Raw genomic sequence first — 18243 nt, forward strand, 5'->3', positions numbered from 1 at the left:
CTACCTGCTGTCTCTACCTAGTCTTCACTTTATAAATAAGGAGACCAAAGGTAGAGTACCTTTCTCAGCAACCCATAGCTAGATGGAGTCAGACCTGCACCCAGGCCTGCCTCAGGCCAAATCAGCACTACCTACCAAAGCAGCCTGCCAGGAGTCTGGTAGGCCTTCCCAGGGCCCCTCTTCCCTGGACTCCTTCAAGACTAGAGGTTCTGACCACTCCAGTAGGAGCTTGCCATATTTTACTGAACATTACAAGTCTAATCTACCTGCTAAAATGTAAGCTGCCCCATGATAGAAATCATATCACATCCATCCATCCATCCATCCATCCATCATCCATCCATCTATACCCCCACCCATCCACAAGTCTTGTGGGACCCACAAGACTTACAATCAAATTCAATAAAACTGGCAAGTTCTTCCGAGTGGTTAGAACCTCTAGTCTTGAAGGAGTCCACAGAAGGGGAGCCCTGGGAAGGCTCCCAGAGGCTACACCAGAGCTGGGCGGTGAGAGCTTAGCTGCCACTGCCACCCACTTGTCATCATCTCACTCGGCCTGTGCATCTCCTCCCCCAGCACCACTGGACTTGTAGCAACCTGTTTCTTTTTTTTTAAACACAGTCTTCTTTCTTTTTTTTAATTAAATTATAGTCTACAATACTATATTAGTTTCAGGTGTACAACATAGTGATTTGATATTTTTCTACATTGCGAAATGCTGACCCTGGTAAGTCTAGTTACCGTCTGTCACCACAGAAAGTTATTACGGTATTATTGACTATATTCCTTATGCTGTACCTTACATCCCTGTGATGTTTATTTTATAACTTGTTTCTTCTTTATCATCTTTGCTTGTTGACCAGTTTGTCTGCTGAGCTGAGAACGTGCTGGGGAGAGGAAACCTGTTTGCAGAGCCAGCTCTGGGCAATTCTGGGACAACTAGGCTTCCTAGAGAGTGGTGAGAGGCTTTTGAGAACGAGCCTCCCTAACTTAGCAGGGACTGAGTGTGTCTCACCCCCCTGGGGTGCAGTGTCCTTGGTGCCCGGACTTCCTCCCAGGGTGGGGCCTGGGTATTAGCAACATGTCTCAAGTCCTTAATTTAAAAAGTCCCTAGGGCTTCCCTGGTGGCACAGTGGTTGAGAGTCCACCTGTTGATGCAGGGGACACGGGTTCGTGCCCCGTTCCAGAAAGATCCCACATGCCACGGAGCGGCTGGGCCCGTGAGCCATGGCTGCTGAGCCTGCGCGTCCGGAGCCTGTGCTCTGCAACGGGAGAGGCCACAGCAGTGAGAGGCCATGGCCACTGAGCCTGCACGTCCGGAGCCTGTGCTCCGCAACGGGAGAGGCCACAACAGTGAGAGGCGCATGTACCGCAAAAAAAAACACCTAAAAATAAAAAGTAAATAAATAAATAAAAAGTCCCTAACAAAGAGGCAGGTTGAAAGCAAAGGAACAGTGGCTATTACAGCCATAAAATAAAATCTTGGTGACACAGAGGGATGAGAGCAGGTAGAGTCACAAAGTTGAGGCTAACAGGCGTGTGGCCGGCACCTAGGCGCAAAGGGGCTTGGAGTTGGAGAGACTTTTCTAAGTGGATTGCTAAATGCTAAGTGCATTGTGATCCTTTACCGCCTCCCCACACACCTGCAGACACACACGCGCGCGCGCGCACACACGCATAACCGGGACTAGCGTGGCTTATGGAATCACATTCCAGAATGGTTGGCTTGGGAAGGCAGTCAGTCAACAGGATTGTGACAGACTGGCTGTGGAGCAGGAAAGGAGCCCGGAGCGCCTCCAAGGTTTTGCACCTGAACAGCTAGAAGGATGGACTCCTTTTTTTTTTTTTTTTTTTTTTTACGGTACGCGGGCCTCTCACTGTTGTGGCCTCTCCCGTTGCGGAGCACAGGCTCCGGACGCGCAGGCTCAGCGGTCATGGCTCACGGGCCCAGCCGCTCCGCGGCATGTGGGATCCTCCTGGACTGGGGTACGAACCCGTGTCCCCTGCATCGGCAGGCGGACTCTCAACCACTGCACCACCAGGGGAGCCCTCCTTGTTCTTTTTAAAGGCAGCGGGATCACTGTGAGAAAAGCAAGTGTGGAGGAGATGAGGAGTTCAGTGGCCTCAAATTTGGGATGCTGGTTAGACAGGTGTCAAGCAGAGAGCTGGATACAAGAATTTGAAGCCAGGTGCGGAGTGTAAAGGAGAGACATACATGCGGGGCTCTTAATGGTAGAGAAGTTATTTTTATCTAAGTCCCAAGGCTGGAAAAGATCACCAAGGCTGTGAGGGGAATAGAAGAGGGGTCAGGGAGAGGAGGGGGACCGGCGAAGGAGCAGCGAGGTAAGAGAGCAGCACGGTGCGGCCTGCAGGGGAACCCACCGACCCTGTCCAGTGCGGTTCACAGACAAGCACGATGGGGACCCGGAGCTGAGCCCACGTAGTGCCTGGCCACACCCACGGGGTGTCCCCTAGCGGGACATGGATATACAGCCCCAGCAGAGCGGGTTCAAGAGAGAACATACTCCAGGGGCAGGAGCGGAGACTGTGGCTCCCTGATGTACCTTTAAAGCCTGGGCTGGGGGTGGGGGGAGGGAAGAGGCTGCCTCCCATACTCCCCTCTTGACACACGGAGGGCATGAGGATGAGGGTCACGGGTTACCCAGCAGCCACGGTCCTCTACTACCAAGACCGGTCCTGACGTCACATTGGAAAACACAGAAGCCGCTCCTTCACGCATTTCTTTCAGAAAGGACCCTCCAAAGAAGCCAAAGGGTGCCCTGAAAGCAGAACGGAACCCCAGAAAACAAAGGGGAGGGTCAGGCACTGGGTACACTGGAGTGCAGTTAAATGACACAGGACACAAGTCCAGTTTGCCAATCAAAAAAGTTTTATATGATCCAAAGAAAAAAGTTACATCACACATATTCACTTAAATAAGAAGTCAAAGTCTGTTACATAAAACAGAATTCTGAAACATTTAAAATTTTATTAACTACTTGAAAGGCTCAAAGTCGAAAAAGATCAAGCAAAATTGCTCAGGCAGTAAAGTGCACTGGGGAACGTGAAGCCCGCGCCCTCCTCCGATGCCCGGGCCGCAGCAGAGGGACTCCACGCTGAGCATGCACCTCGGGGTTCTGGTTCTCACGTTGCATTTTTCAGATGAAGCTGTTTCCCAATTTACAATCTTTCAATCAACAGAGGGCCAAAGTGTTGCTTACAGAAGGTATTTCAGAGTCTCCTCAGGAACTGGAAGGTGTAAATCAAAACCTTTTTTTTTAAAAAATCACATCTATGCTTTAGTAACAACACTGCTCAGAGAATGAAGTTCAAGGTGACAAGCAACCAAATACTCAAAGACGTTGTATTATCTACCAGAACATTAGCGGGACTAACATTACTTTGCATAATTAAGAAAAATATCCAAATTTAATGCCACTTATAGCATACACATAGAAATGTTTATGCTGATTTAAGATATGAGTGCAAGAAAGAACGGGGTGGTGGGGAATCACGAGCTATAGACGTTTAATTCTGGTTCTCTTCCAACTGTAGCATGTCTCATGACCAGCAGGAATACTCAACTACAGAAGTCTCCAAAGACATGGAAGCCTACTAAACACACAGCCGGCGCTTACAGACCTGTATGTCAATTAGCGGTTGATACTTCATGGGTATCAAGTAACATACAATGAATGACCAGGCAAGGGTTATTAGACTAAAAAGACCTGAACACAAAACCTGATTATATTTATTCAATATTTCACCCTACCGTCATTTTAATACAGGTAAATGCAAATAAATAAGAGGCAAAGACAAAAATCTAAATATGGCAAAATAAAAACCATTCCCAGGCTCCAAAGGCAGAGCAATATCGCCGTGTTCCTTACACGCACTCTCTTGCCTGGATTCCCAACGCTGCCCAACAAAAGCAGTCTCAGCAGCTTCCTGGACACCTGGACACTGGGGCGCAGTCTCTGTAATGCTAGGACCTGTGCTCACTGCTTCAAAGTGATGCCCATGGTCTATTTTCTAGGCAGACTGCAAAACACCCCATTCCAAGTAATTTTCTGTTTGATCAAAACAATTTCCTTCCAACAAAATGAATGAAAGGACAGCTTGGTAGTATTACTGCCGCTTAGTGTAACTTGCATTCCCCATCATTCTTAATACTTAATAAATAAAGCAATCAGAACACTGGAGCTGGACCATATGCATGTCCACTTCACCTCACATAAGCTTTACTTTGGTGGAAAGTTCCTCCAACTACTAAGGACATCTTTTCCTCTAAGAAGTTACTCTACCCACAAAACACTTGGATAAGGCCACAGCAAAAGAAGTCAAACTGACAACTGACAAAGCAGCTGGGTTTGAGTGCTTACATTTTCTTTTTTGGGGGTTTGAGGTACAAACAGGAGACTCTGAATGGTCTGCTCTCAGCAGAGTACGGACACTCAGACCCTACAGCAGCTCTCTGCTCAGCGGGTATCTACCGAGTATTTTAAGTTAATCTCTGGGGTACATTCTTCACAAGTCACACCATGGACACAGGTGACTAAGTTCTACTTAACGAAAATTTTAATTCCTTGGGCTACAGCCTTAAAGAAATGGTTGTCTGGAATTTCCCTTGAAAATGTTACGAAGAAGCTGACTGCAAAGTTTTTTCCCCCCCATTTCTTTAAGAGGCCCCTATTCAACCAGTTCTGATTCTAAAAAATTCTTAGATCTAAAAGGCCTGATTACAAAGTTGTAAAGTTTTTTTGTCTGAACCATGTGCCAACTTTACTAAAAGTAGGGTTATTATAAAAACGTTGTTAAACATTGAAAAGAAGAATGTAAAATCATCTATATAGAAACTGGTAATTTGAGAACCAACAATATAAATATTTTTTTATAAAAAACAGTATAAAAATTAGTAACCTGTCTCATTTCTTCAAAACAGGAGTAGGAAGGTTGTAAAAAAATCCAGATTTTGTAAAATTTATTGCCGAAATGTTTGTTTGAATGCTGGTGATTTAGATGATCAAATTTTCTTCCATTTTCCTTAAAAGAACTTCTGAAACTACAAAAGACATTGAACAGGGTTCCCCACCAAAAAAGACAAGTTAACACACTTTCATCAGAACCAGCTCCCCTTGCCCTCAAGACAATCTCTTTCGGAGAGAAAACCATCACTTCCATTCCTGAAAAACGGCTTTGAAAAATTCCCATCCACAATTCCCTGGAGGACCTTTCATGCAGAGGCCGGCAGGCGCACCAGCGGGCTCCCAGGGTTCTCTGCTGAGGCAATTCTGTTCAGTTTGCCAACCTCCGCCTGCCAGCCAGGGATCTTCTTGGTGGTCATATGGCGCCGGGCATGCTTTGTCAAGTGGTCGCTGCGCATGAAACGCCGATCACACACTGGGCATACAAACTTCTTCTCCCCAGTGTGAGTTCTGCGGTGGCGAGAGAGTTCATCTGAACGAGCGAATTTTTTCTCACAGCCGTCCCAGCTGCAGGTGAAAGGCTTCTCTCCTGGGAGATAAGAAAACACAAAGTAAAAAAACATAAACGCTCAGCACCTTATTGGACAGGTTAGTTCATGTCGTTTTAAAACTGTATTCATCAAAACCTAAGAAGCAAGTGATATCCTATTATTCTGGTATCAGGTTATTTGGAAGTCAAGAAATCGTCCAAGACGCATTTCTTCCTTCCACACCTAAGATGTACTATGTCAGGGCCCAAAGACGTCAAACTAATCTAATCCTTCTAAAGATATTTTTAAATAAAAATAAATCTTTGACTGTGAACTTGGGGTAGGAGGTAAATTCCTGAAAGGAATTGACTCCTTCCCTCTCTGGAAGCTGCAAATCTAAAAAAAATCCCTCCTAGGACCTGCAAGACTTCTCAGAATCATTAATTCCATCTTCGTATTTGTTATTACTGACAAAGAGGTTAACTGCAGAACAGGTTAGAATTCTAACAGCTACCTTCTTGTTGTTACAAGCCTCAAGCTTCTTTCACTCAAAGTTTCAGAGCACCCAGCAGGTGTCCTGCCCGTACTGTCTTCCTGGAGGTACAGGGGTGAGCGGAAAGCCCTTGTCCGCAGAGTCCTCCTGGGCCTTCCCAGCCAGCAGGAGTGCTCCCTCTCCTGCACCCTGAAGCCCTGACCTTGACCAGGTTGTGACGACCACAGACCGCTTGTGCAACCTTGTGAAGGGATTTGTTAAATGCTCTTGCATGTTGTCACGTGACCTACCTTCCCGAAGGTTTACGACTTGTCTAGTTCATCCACCTACGTATAGTTTAACCCCCAGCACAGCACTTTGTATGACAGGTGGTGAATAAATGGTTTTGAATGAATGAGTGTTGGAGAGAGATCAACGAAGTATCTGATGTTTTTCAAAGTTGATTTAAAAGGAAAATTCATTATCACAGTGATGCTGTGATGGATTTCACAGACCCCATGTTGAAAGCATAAGGTTACCTGCTTCCAGGAAACTACCACCAGTGCTGGCAGCATGCCAGACGGCCAGATGCTGGACAGAGCACCACCACCCTTTGGCGTGCGATGTATAAAAAAGTGCCCTATGTTTTCAGCATATCAAAAATGCAGCCTTTGCTCACTCGACCTTATCCTAATTGAACAAATTTTCATGTTGGTACAGTGAAAAACTATCTTATCTAAGGTAAACCTATCCAAGGTTTCTATTTCTTATGAAAACTCCAACTTAGTGTTTGTGAAATAACACAAGAATTTGATTCTTCAGAACCTTTTTTTTTTTTAAATTTACTTTCAAGAGCCTTCTTGCTCTTTTTAAAATTTATGTATTTATTTTTGGCTGTGTTGGGTCTTCGTTTCTATACGAGGGCTTTCTCTAGTTGTGGCAAGTGGGGGCCACTCTTCATCGCAGTGCGCGGGCCTCTCACTATCGCGGCCTCTCTTGCTGCGCAGCACAGGCTCCAGACGCGCAGGCTCAGCAGCTGTGGCTCACGGGCTCAGTTGTTCCGCAGCATGTGGGATCCTCCCAGAGCAGGGCTCGAACCCGCGTCCCCCGCATTAGCAGGCAGACTCTCAACCACTGTGCCACCAGGGAAACCCCGATTCTTCAGAACCTTTATGGTTACTTATATTTAAGTACTTTGGGAAACCTGAGAAGAGCTTGTATGATCACCTTATCTTCCTACCAAAGGAAGCTGACTGAATAAACAGTAAAACCTCATTCCACTGCTTCCCCACATGTGGAATCTGTGTTTGGATGTGATCTGAAGTTCACCTCAGCAGTCTCACTGAAAAGCAGGGCTTGCCAAGTCAGTAAGCCCCTTAGGGGTGCCCGTTCACACCGATACAGCCATGACAGCGACCCTGCATCACCAATGACTAGCGTCAGGCTCCTGAGACAGACACCAAGAGTCTCTATCCAGTGAGATCAGACACGTATGTAAGTAACTAAAAATACAAAGGAAGAATAAGGTGAAAAACAAAACAAACCACCAGGGTCAAATAAAGAAGGCGAGATCAGGAAAGAGTTCCAAGAACTAACGTTGGGACGGCCCTTAAAGGGTCTTCAGTAAGCAGAGACAGGCAGGGGGCAGAGGGTGACGGGTAGAAACGTGGAACTGGAGAGAGATGGTAAAGGCAGAGAGGCAAGGTCTTCACAGGCCAGGTTTGGGGCCTTAGCCCGGAAGCACACAGCCCCTTCCGCAGTGTGGAGGACAGCAGGGTTCCTTCTGTAAGGCCCGCCTTCCAGATGCGGCTTCATTCTGCAAGTGGGAGATTGGAGTTCTAATGTGCTAATTAGAAAGCACTCTACCAGGAAAGCATTTCAAAGTAAAGTACTCTGACAACTCCCTCCAATTCAGCCTTTCCTAAACTGTGTTTCACAATTCACTGCTGTCCCCCAGGCCACTAGCCGGCATCTGGGGTTCCACGATCAAGACAGTTTACGAAGCACATCTTTACTGCAGAACCTGCGACCTGTTAGCTGGGCTTATTATATGTACATATGTGTGTGAACCTTTGAAAGGTGAGTTTAACAAGCAGACTATTTAACCACAGGACCCCTGAAAACAAAACAAGTGACACTAACTCAAAGAACAAGAGTGTCACAGACCACCTGAGACATATTCTGCCCTAATCAACTACAGCAGAAGTCCTACCTACCAGGCAACCTCACACCTCTGCTAAGCCTGGTAGCCACCAGCCTCATGTAGCTATATAAATGCAGCCTTAATGAAAACGTAAAATTCGGTTCCTCAGACACACTGTTCACATTTCAAGTGCGTGTGGCTAGCGGTTACCCTCCTAACGGACAGAGAACATTTCCATCACTGCCGAAAATTCTACTGGATGGAGCTGATGGGACAATAAAGAGATCATTAAGTCATTATAGTCAGTTTCTTTTGTGAGTCCTTCTGAATTAGAATTACATATTTCCAAAAATGAAAAACAATATTCCTTTAAAGCTCAAATATTCTAGAATTCAAACTCTTCCTACTTTGGAGAGCTCTTTCCCCATAAGTAAGTCACACTGATGTTTACTGAATGTGAATGGACACTTTCTAAAACGCAAAGAAACAATGTCTACTGCAATGTGAAGAGAAAGGGGGAATGTGAGCCTCACCCTAAAAGCCTCTCAATCACAGGTTCACAATCACAGAACTACGTTTTAGCTACTGGTGTGACCAGATACCATGTTCTAGGAAAACCACTGACAGCTGTACTAACGTTCACCCCAAGACTACAAAGGCTTTTCAGAACCAAAGAAAGATGGCCACCTTCTCCAGTGGTTCTCAGCTTCGCTCCCACTCAAAGGCGGCTGGATGTGTGTTTCCCGATCACGGGATCCGACATTCCCTATGCCCTACCTGCTTCAGTTCTCACCTGTGTGAGTGCGAAGATGAGCCTTGAGGTGGGAACTTTTGAAGTAGGTTTTCTGGCAGCCTGGGAAGTTGCAAACATAGTTCCTCCTTCGGGAAAAGTCTACCTGAGGGGCGCAGTTCTGATTGGATGCAATGAACACTGGAGCAGGGGCTAGGGGCAGTAACTTGGTATTCCCAACAGCCATTCCACTCGACGAACACGTGGCAGGCTGCGGGAGGGCCCCCTGGGGCAGAACCAACATCACAGTTCCCTGAGGCACAGACGGTCCCACGAACACAGGCTGGGGCACTGGAGCAGCGTGGGGTAAGATGGGTTTGACAGTCCCTGCAGACACTTGGGGAGGTGGCTTCAGAAAAGCTGATAACATGCCACTTTGTCCAGTCACAGGGATCATTTGGCAAAGGACAGGGGAACTAAGAATGGGGACAGAAATCAGAGGGGTGGCTTTCCTTGGCAAGTCATTTTCATAATTCTTTGGTGAGCAGGTCTGAATTGCAATGGGCCACCCTGACTGCTGGCCTTTGTCGGTGGGGCTCAGGCCACTGGATTTGTGCAAACAAGGCTGACAGGACGCTGAGTTAACGCTGAGCACACTGTCTGTGAGGTGTGTGTCCTGCACAGCTTCAACATGCCCCCAAAACTGCGCTTCTCCTTCCGCGTTGGCTGAAAGTTGGTGTGCTTGAGTCTGGGTGGTAGGAACGTGCGCAGAAGCAGGACTCCCCGCAGTGTGGCAAATGACACTTGTCACCGTGGCCCTGCAGTGAGGGGTGACAGCTGGCTCCAGCAGCTCTGGCTTCAAACCAGGCAGGGCCCTCTCTGCCCTCCTGCTCAGCACTCCAGCTGCCCCAGTAGAGGTTGGGGGGACAGCCACGACCATGGGTGCTTTGGAATCAGTTACTTGGGAAGGAACAACTGTCCCTGTTGATGGCTCCAGGAGGTCAGGGCTCTGAGGAGGAGTCATGCACTTTAAAAGAAAAAAGAAAAAAGTACTGTGTGAAAAGGTTGTTTTGGTTAAATTTTAAGGAACTTACTTTGATCATGTTGTCCCCAAGGTCTTTACAAAGAAGTCTCTAGAACAGACTAGTCAAAGTCTGCTCACAATCACACCCAGTGGATATAAAAGCTGCATGAGACACTTCTCGCTTTCTCCCCCTTTCCCGACCTCTCTCAAACCCATCCATTTGCTCGGTTATAAGGACGCCAGTGCCATTCCTGGCCTCGCACAGCTACTGAAATGAACAATTTGCATATTAGGGCTACAAATGAGAAATCAAACTTATACTCAAGATGAAAGCTTTACACAATAATTTTAGATTCTCAAAATTTTTTTAAAAAATCTCGGTGGTAATCATTTAACACACACGTATCCAATCAATCACACACGTATCCTGTGCCTACTGGATGCGAGGTAAAACCTGTCAGAATGATCTGTAAAAGGCCCTGCTCTAACCAGGGGTCCTGCCTACAGCGAGCCTCTGTAACACCACCCCCGCCACTCCCACTTATCTTCAGCCTCTCAGTGGACGACCCCAACGCTGAGACGTGCTCCGGGCAGCCAGGCCCACTACCTGTACCACCCTCTCCACTATCCACAAGTCCCTTCTCATCCTCTCCAAGTCGGTTTTCCACACTCTCCTTCCAGGGCAGGCTTCCAGCCCAGGACAATTAGATTATAATTTTCAGTTTTGTTAGCAATTGACAGCTCTCGACTTCTCCAAGTTGAGAAGCAGTTTTTCCCAGTAACTTCAGAGCTGTAGCAAGTTAAGAAAACAAAAACCAAAACCAGCGCTTGACTGCACCCAACTCACCCAAGAAAGAAGCTGGCTGCCACAGGGTGGCAGAGGCCAGGGTCTCAACCCAGCTAACAAAGGCTGTCTGGTGCCAAAGCACAGCTGTGGCAGCTGATCCTGACCCTGGCCTGAGGTATCTGGGGGAACCTAAGCCTCCACCCTCAGTTGCCCAGAGAAATGAGTACATTTTGCTTTCTCCCATCAATCTGTACGTTTCAGCCTATGGACATTTTCACCCCGTGGCTGCAAGCTACGATCAGTCAATGGAAAGCATATTTTCAAGAGATAAAAGAAGTTTTCACCCTTAGGACCCATACAGGGGAGGGTATGAACTTGCGTGCCAGCATCAGGTGCATCTCCCCAAGAGCTCTTCAGCATGTTTACTGAAGGTACTCCAGCCATTGCACAAATCGCTCCTCTCCCCATCCTCTTACCAGAGTTGATAAAGAATGGAAGTCCTTTGGTAACTCGGGTGTGGCTGCGTCCACGTGCACAATGGTGGAAACATCCCCAGAGTCAGAGACAGGTGTGAGGGGTCTTATCTTTAACAGGTCCCCTTTCTGGGATCTCTGACCCCAGGAGCTCATGCAAACAAGAGCCTCGACAGCTTCCATGTCGTTCTGCTCCAAGATGCTGCACGTGGACCTCTCGCTGTCGTGCCGATTCCTCTCCAGGACTGACTCGCATATGTCCATGATGTCAACCTAAAGTCGACACAACACGGCGGCTGAGTCCCTGGAAACACAGGGAGGGGCACCGGGACAGCACGAGCACGAGGACGCGCACACCAGAAGCCCGCCCCGCCCCCCGGCAGCACGCGCACGCGCTCTGGCTTCCAGGGAAGGATGCCGGCCGAGCGATGAGGACCACTAGCTCCGAGCCAGCGGGGGGTGGGGGTGGGGTGGGGGTAGGAGGAGGAATGGACTCGGTCCGCCAGCGGCTTCCACGAAAAATCCTGTTAACAAAGGTTATTAAGCTAGTGTTCTCCTTCGGGAAATGATTAATAACACTTACTTCCAGAGGTGTGAGCTGCAGTGGCTAGTACCAAACTGTCCCCGGGGGAGGAAGAAAAGACACTGATGGCTGAGGTTGGGTGAGATGAGAGCGCAGCCCTTCTGAGTCGGCGAAGCCACCAGAGCGTCCCCACAGACGCATCTGCGACAACCCCGGAGGCTCCACACCGGTGAGGCCGTCACTCAGCAGAGCCCTGGGCGGGAGAGCCTGCGCTGGCTCAGCCCCGGTCCCCACACCCAGGGGCACCGATTCACGCCACAAGGCCAGCGCGGGGAGAGGAAGAAAATGTAAGATGTGCCACAAGCCCGGGCCCCGAGGATTTTCCAGCGCAGCAGACCGTCTCTTGTCAAGCAAGAGCGGGGCGGGAAGCGACTGAAACTAACTGATCTCTTCGCAGAGAAATTTTACATCTACTAAGATACACACTTCCACTCAGTTTGCCTAAACATCCAACCTGTCCTGCCCAGGTGTCCCCCAAAGCACACAGGCAACGCCGCCGCCTTTACAAACGCCGCTCTAGCCCCACTTCTGCCCGCAGCCCGGGCCTCGGAACGAACTGTGAAGTCACAGACGTGCGGGCTACCGCCTGCTTGGCCCACAGGCGGGCAGGGACAGGGCGGCGCGGGGCTCCCACACCTCTCTCTCGGCCTCTCAGAAGTCCGCACGGCTCGACTAGGTCCCAGGTCCAACCGGCGAACTCCTCGCGGCCCTCAGGCCCCGACTGGAGCCCGCCAGGGTTGAGGCGCCGGGCCCCGCCCCCCGCCCCGTGCAGCCTTCCCGCCGGCCTTTGCCCCGCCCCTTTCCCCGCCCCCACGTTCCCACAGCCCTTGCCCCGCCCCCACCTTCCCGCCAGCTTTTGCCCCGCCCCCTCACCATTTCCACCGCCCGTGCGCCGCGTTCCCACAGTCCTTGCCCCTCCGTCGGCGCCCCGCCCCCCCCGCCCGCGTGCCGCGTTCCCGCCAGCCGCGCCCCGCCCAAAGGCCACCTCCTCACAGGGCCTGGTGACGTCATGGCTAGAAATAGACCCGCACCTGAAGCCGGAGGGGCGGGGCCGCTGCGGGAGCGGTAGACAAAGCTGCGCAGAGAGCAGCGCGAGGCACACGCCCACTTCCCGCCCCTCCCGGGGCGGCCTCGTGCGGCCACCGCCCCTCTCGGCTCCCGAGCTCCTAGCGGTGCGCGCGCGGTGATGCCCTGCGCGCCCCTGGCCTCCTCCGCGCCCTGGGCCCGCATTGGCAGCGCGTCCCCGCCTCGCCCCTCGCTCCAATGGGCGGCCACTCACCGCGCGTGCGTCGCCCGAGCCCGCGGAGGCCGGCGTGTGCATGGTGCCGGCGGCCGGGAGGCAACAAAGCGGCCGCGCGGCGGGAGTTCAGTACGGCAGCTGCCGCACGTGCACGGCGGGCGGCGGCGATCCGGAGCTCCAGCGGCCGGCGTGCGCCTCCGCCCGCCCGCGCGGCTCTGCCCTGGTGCGGCCTTCGCCGTGCGGAGGGGCGGGGCGGCCGGGGAGGGAGCGGCCGCAGGGGCGGAGCGCGGAGGCAAACCAAAATACACCGCGCCCCGATGGGGCGGGGCCTGGCGGGCGCCAGCCAATGCGCGCGTAGCCCGTGCGCCGCCGGCCAATGGGTGCCGCGGGGAGCCGCGTGATCAGAGCCTGGCAGCGGCGTGATCGGGCAGGGCGGGATGCGGCATGTATTTTGGTGGCGGCGAGGGGGCGGAGCCTGAGGCCCTGGAAAGTAGGGGAAAGGTCGCGGCGGCGCGGGCGGCGGTGACCGCGCAGCTGTGGCCGGGGAACTCCGCGAGCGTGTTGGGCTGGCTGGGAGGAGGATTACGCTTAAAGGGGCCACCGCCCGCAGCCTCCCGGAGCGCAGGTCCCCGTGAAGTGAATCCGTCCAGCAGAGGCGGCTCACCTGGAGACCTCAACCCAGATTTTGCTTTCTTGTTTTTTAATTGGTATTAATCTACCGTCGCTCTTAGGAGTGCATCCCTGACCTGGAAGAGTTTAGAAAGCTGGCTAGCCCCAGGTGACATCGCCTGCATCTGCGCCTTACCGCAGGCACCCAGAGCCCGAGCTTCTAGGCCTGTGTCTGCCGCTGACCCCGGTCCCCAGGCAGCTCTGCGCTGCAGTTTCCGCTTAGCTCAGTGGGGGTGGGGGGCAAGACGGGTGCCCACCCGAGAGGCACCTGGTGAAACCCATTCTTCCCAGACCAGGAGTAAGCGTCACCCCCTCTGGGAAGTCCTCAGGCCTGAATGAGAGAGATGCCTAGAACACCTTTTATTCCCCTAGTACTTCGCCTGTTTCTCAGGGTGCGGTTTATCCAGTTCTGCAGCTCCAAGTTCCTGAAGTGCAGGCTGTGTTTATGTGTACTCTCACAACCTGCAGCGAGGCACGAGACAGCCCTTCATCCATCCACGTGGCCCACACTTGCTGGGTTTGGATATGGGTTGGCACAGCACACGGTGCAGAGGCCACAGTGAGGAAGCCTTGACCCTAAAAGCTAAGAGCAGGTAAAATCCCCCCTGCACTGTGGGGATTGGCTCTGAGCAAGAGAAGCCCTGGGCCCAAGGAACAGGCCGTCAGAGGACCAGGCCCTCCCCCTTAAACTGATAAGGAAGCAGGTGGGACCCAGGGCTCTGGCCAACTTGCTCCTCAACAGGCCTGCTCTGTTGGGCAGAGGGAGCATAGGCTGACCTGCAGCTTCTCTCCATTTCATCTTCTTCAGATCCTTCGCAGTACCTTTCATGGCCTGTAACTTCTGGTTCTTCAGTTATTTGTTAATTGTCTCTCCACCAGAAGGAGCCCTCCCAAGGTTAGGGACCTTGTCTAATTCACTGTGAACCCCCAGTGCCTGGCTTGCTGCAAGTACACAGTAACCACTGGTTGAATGAGCGAATGAAGGCCAACACCATCTGGCCTACCCACTTGGACATGCTGCAGACCCCTCTACTTCAATGTCCTTGACACTGAACTTCCATTCTACCCCGATCCGGGTTTCTCACCTCCGGAAGGGCACCACCAGATACCTCATTCCTTCACCCCGGAATCTATGAGAGTCACCTTTGACCCTTCCTTTTCCTGCACTTGCTTCCTTCTGCCAATTACTTTGTGTTCTTCCTAAATCTCTCTCAAACTCTTAACTTCTCTCCATCACCTACTCCTGCTCTGGTCCAAGCCACCATCTTCTCTCACCTGAATTATTCCGCTGCTTCCCAACGGGTCTCCCTACCTCTAGCTTCATCACCTGTAATCTGTGCCTCATCTCACTCCCACAGTGATCTTCTAGAAGTAGAGATGGTACCAAACCCATAATCAAACCCTCAGTTTGGAATCCAAACAGCTATGGGACTGCTTACTCCGTAGGTGGGAATCCATGAGTCTGCATAACCAGGCCCCAGCCAGTGCTTCCTGCATCATTCCGACCAGTTCCCCAAATCCCTTTCCCTCCTGCCCCCATTGCCTCCATACAGAACCCTGTGCCGCCCACATCAGGTCAGATCACTGTCTTCTGCTTTGTACGTGGCGTTCCTTCTGTGTGGAACACCACAACCCTTCTCCACTTTTACTCTGTAAGACTGCAGTGTGACTCCTCAGCGAAGCCCTTCCTGACCCCCAGACAGCAGGACGACTCAGCCAAGTGCTAAGTGCAGGGTTTTGGAGTCACACCCGGATGCAAATCCCAGCTCTGCCAATGTGGCCAGGCCATGTGGCTGGCTATGTCTCTGCAGAATAGGAGGTGGCATCGACTCTCCAGGAGTCTGGAGCACAAGCTTCTCTCACCTCCAGCTCAGTTTCTGCTCCCTGGACAGCAGGAATACCTGGAAACTTGGGCAGCAGGCTGGCTTGGGGCTCTTCAAGCGAAAGGCCCTACCCTTCCTACATCCGTCCATGTGACAGAGAGACAGGTCTTCGCTTATGCTTGTCCCTGCTCTCTTCTTCCCCACCTCTACCCAGATACCGCTTCTCCACGAAGCCTTTCTTCAGCCCCCTGCCTCTCTCTGTCTCTCTCTGTCTCTCTCTGTCTCTCTCTCTCTCTCTCTCACACTCACACACACACACACACACACACACACACACACACACACACACACACACACACACACACACACACACACACACACACACACACACACACACACCAGTCTGTGGTTGCTGCCAAACCCCAGATGCTGGTCCTGCCTATAGTCAGTGGATATTGACATGTTTATAAACTGAAGACAGTTACAAGTCATTGACGCAGAGCCATCACCAAGGCCCTCGTTGGCACCAGGCCCCACAGACCCTCAGGCAGAGCACGGTCCAGCAGGCAGACTGGGCCTTGACACAGATAACTCCTGGATAAAGTAGAGCATGATGCCCCCAGCTAGACTGCCACCACGTTCTCATGGGTCCTCCCAGAGAGTCTGTGTATGTGGAAAAAATACTTTTACACAGAACGTAGTGTTCTGTGCACCTTCCGCATCTTGCTTGCTGATTTCACAACATGTCTTGGAGCCTGTTGCAAATCAGTACAAAAAGGTCACCCTCATGATTTATCACGGTTAAATACTATTCTGTTATATGGACGTGTTGTACTTTATTTAACCACTCCTGCTTAAATCACTGGGGTATTTAGGCTGTTTCCAGTTTGCCAGGACATCATGTCCATTCATTGTTTGCCCACATGCAAAAATAACTACAAGATTACTTCCTAGAATTGGAATTGCTGGAAATGCTCTTGCATTTCTTTGCCCGTTTTTTCCCTTTTATTTATTTATTTATTTATTTATTTATTTATTTATTTATTTATTTATTTATTTATTTTCGGTACGCGGGCCTCTCACTGTTGTGGCCTCTCCCGTTGCGGAGCACAGGCTCCGGACGCGCAGGCTCAGCGGCCATGGTTCACGGGCCCAGCCGCTCCGCGGCATGTGGGATCTTCCTGGACCAGGGCACGAACCCGTGTCCCCTGCATCGGCAGGTGGACTCAACCACTGCACCACCAGGGAAGCCCCCTTTTTTTCCCTTTTGATAAATTTTATCGAAGTATAGCATAGATATAGGGAAGTGCAAAAACTTAGGTGTACAACTCGGTGAATTTTCACAAGGCAAACACGCTTGTGTCACCAGCACGGAGATCAAGAAACAGAGTATTAGCAGAATCCTAGAAGCCCCCTCCAAACAAATCATATGGTTTGCTCTCTGTTGGGTCTGCCATGGAGTTGCGTGTAGTTGAAGATCATTTATTCTTGTTGATGTAAAATACAGCACAGTGTGTCCATCTAGTCTCCTGTCGATGGACATCAGGACTTTCCAGTCTGGGGCTGTTACGAGTAAAGCTGCTATGAAAATTCTGATATGTGGGTATGTGCATTTTTAATTGAGGAAAATTGTCAAAGTGCCCTCCAAACATGCTTTTGTGTCCATTTACCCCATGAACAGTGAACTGCAAAGCCAGTCCCCTCTCCCTTCACTAATACTGAACCATCTGGAATTTTTGACCTCTACCAAGCTCAGTGGAAAAAATGAGAACTCATAACAGTAGATTGCATTTCCTTGGTGGAGTTTCCTTGAGAGTTTTTCATGTATTTGAAAGCCATCATGATTTCGGTTTCTGTGAACTTTGAAGGAATTTTAAATGACAGTGCAGGAACTTGAGCATGTTTGTATGCTGAAGTGAAGGGCTCAGAGGAGGAAAACGAGTGACGCAAGAGGGAGAGGGAAGGGAAGGAGGTTGGGGAGTGGTGTCAGGGGAGGGAGGGCTGGGCGAGCACAACAGGGAAGCCGGCCCTGGGCAGGAGGAAGGACCTGCTTCATCGGAGAACAGGGGAAGGAAGAGAAGGTGGCTGGGGAGTCAGGAAGATTCTGGGATGCAGAGGAGAGACGGCCAGGGTGATGACCTGTGATCTACCTTCTTGGGGACGTTAGGAGCCATCTGCTGGGGAGGGGGCCCTGGTGAGATGAGGAAGGTTTGGAACAGACTCAGCGGGAAACGTGTCAAGGACTCGGCCAGGGAGAGTGAGAGCAGTTGCCCACCGCACCGAGGACCCAGTTAAGATGCTGGAGGGACCCTGGACAGAGTATTGGGCTGGTGTCCGAGCTCCTGGTATTAAAGTGCTGGATCACCTGGGCGGGTCTCTTCGTCATCTTTGAGCCTGTTTCCTGACCTGCAAAATAATCAGTCGTGAATTGTGATCAAGTTAGCTTTCAAGGTTTTGTTATGAATGAGAAAAATAAGGGCAAAGAATACATTTCTTCCTATAGTTAAGCACAGTTTAAGGGCTATCATTTACTCAGAGATTGAATCCTCCTAATTTTTTCTTGTTACAGTGTCACGTCTTTTAGGAAGCGATGGTGATAGCAGATGGTACATCATACTCTAAGTTGTGAGAACAAAGCATTGGCAACCCTGTGGCAGCCCCTCAAACGTGTCCTGAAATTTTATGGTCAGTGAAATGCCCAAATCTGGGAATCTCTGTACTAGATGTTTTCGGAGGTCCACATTCCATCTTGGATAACCGTGGTTCTACAAGGGTCGTCCCCTTTCCATGTTGAACTTGGAGGAGTTGATTTCAAGGCCTCGTCAGAAACAGATGGTTGGCATG

At 50.7% G+C, this 18243-nt stretch overlaps 1 protein-coding gene across 2 annotated transcripts; it reads right to left on the minus strand.

The window, feature by feature from the left end:
• Positions 1-2629: 2629 nt before the first annotated feature.
• KLF11 (KLF transcription factor 11) lies at positions 2630-13120 on the minus strand. 2 transcript variants are annotated; one of them, XM_081254421.1, is made up of 4 exons: positions 12947-13120; positions 11088-11357; positions 8864-9827; positions 2630-5514 (listed from the first exon to the last, which is right to left on the minus strand). In XM_081254421.1, the coding sequence occupies exons 1-4, from the start codon at positions 12986-12988 to the stop codon at positions 5234-5236; spliced, it is 1557 nt and encodes a 518-aa protein (XP_081110547.1). In that variant the 5' UTR covers positions 12989-13120; the 3' UTR covers positions 2630-5233. The 2 variants fall into 2 exon arrangements, with proteins under 2 accessions (XP_081110547.1, XP_081110548.1); XM_081254422.1 differs by lacking the exon at positions 12947-13120 and adding an exon at positions 11668-12363.
• Between the last annotated feature and the right edge of the window lie 5123 nt (positions 13121-18243).

This window comes from Mesoplodon bidens, assembly GCF_964165515.1.
Source record: "Mesoplodon bidens genome assembly, chromosome: 14".
Taxonomy (NCBI): domain Eukaryota; kingdom Metazoa; phylum Chordata; class Mammalia; order Artiodactyla; family Ziphiidae; genus Mesoplodon; species Mesoplodon bidens.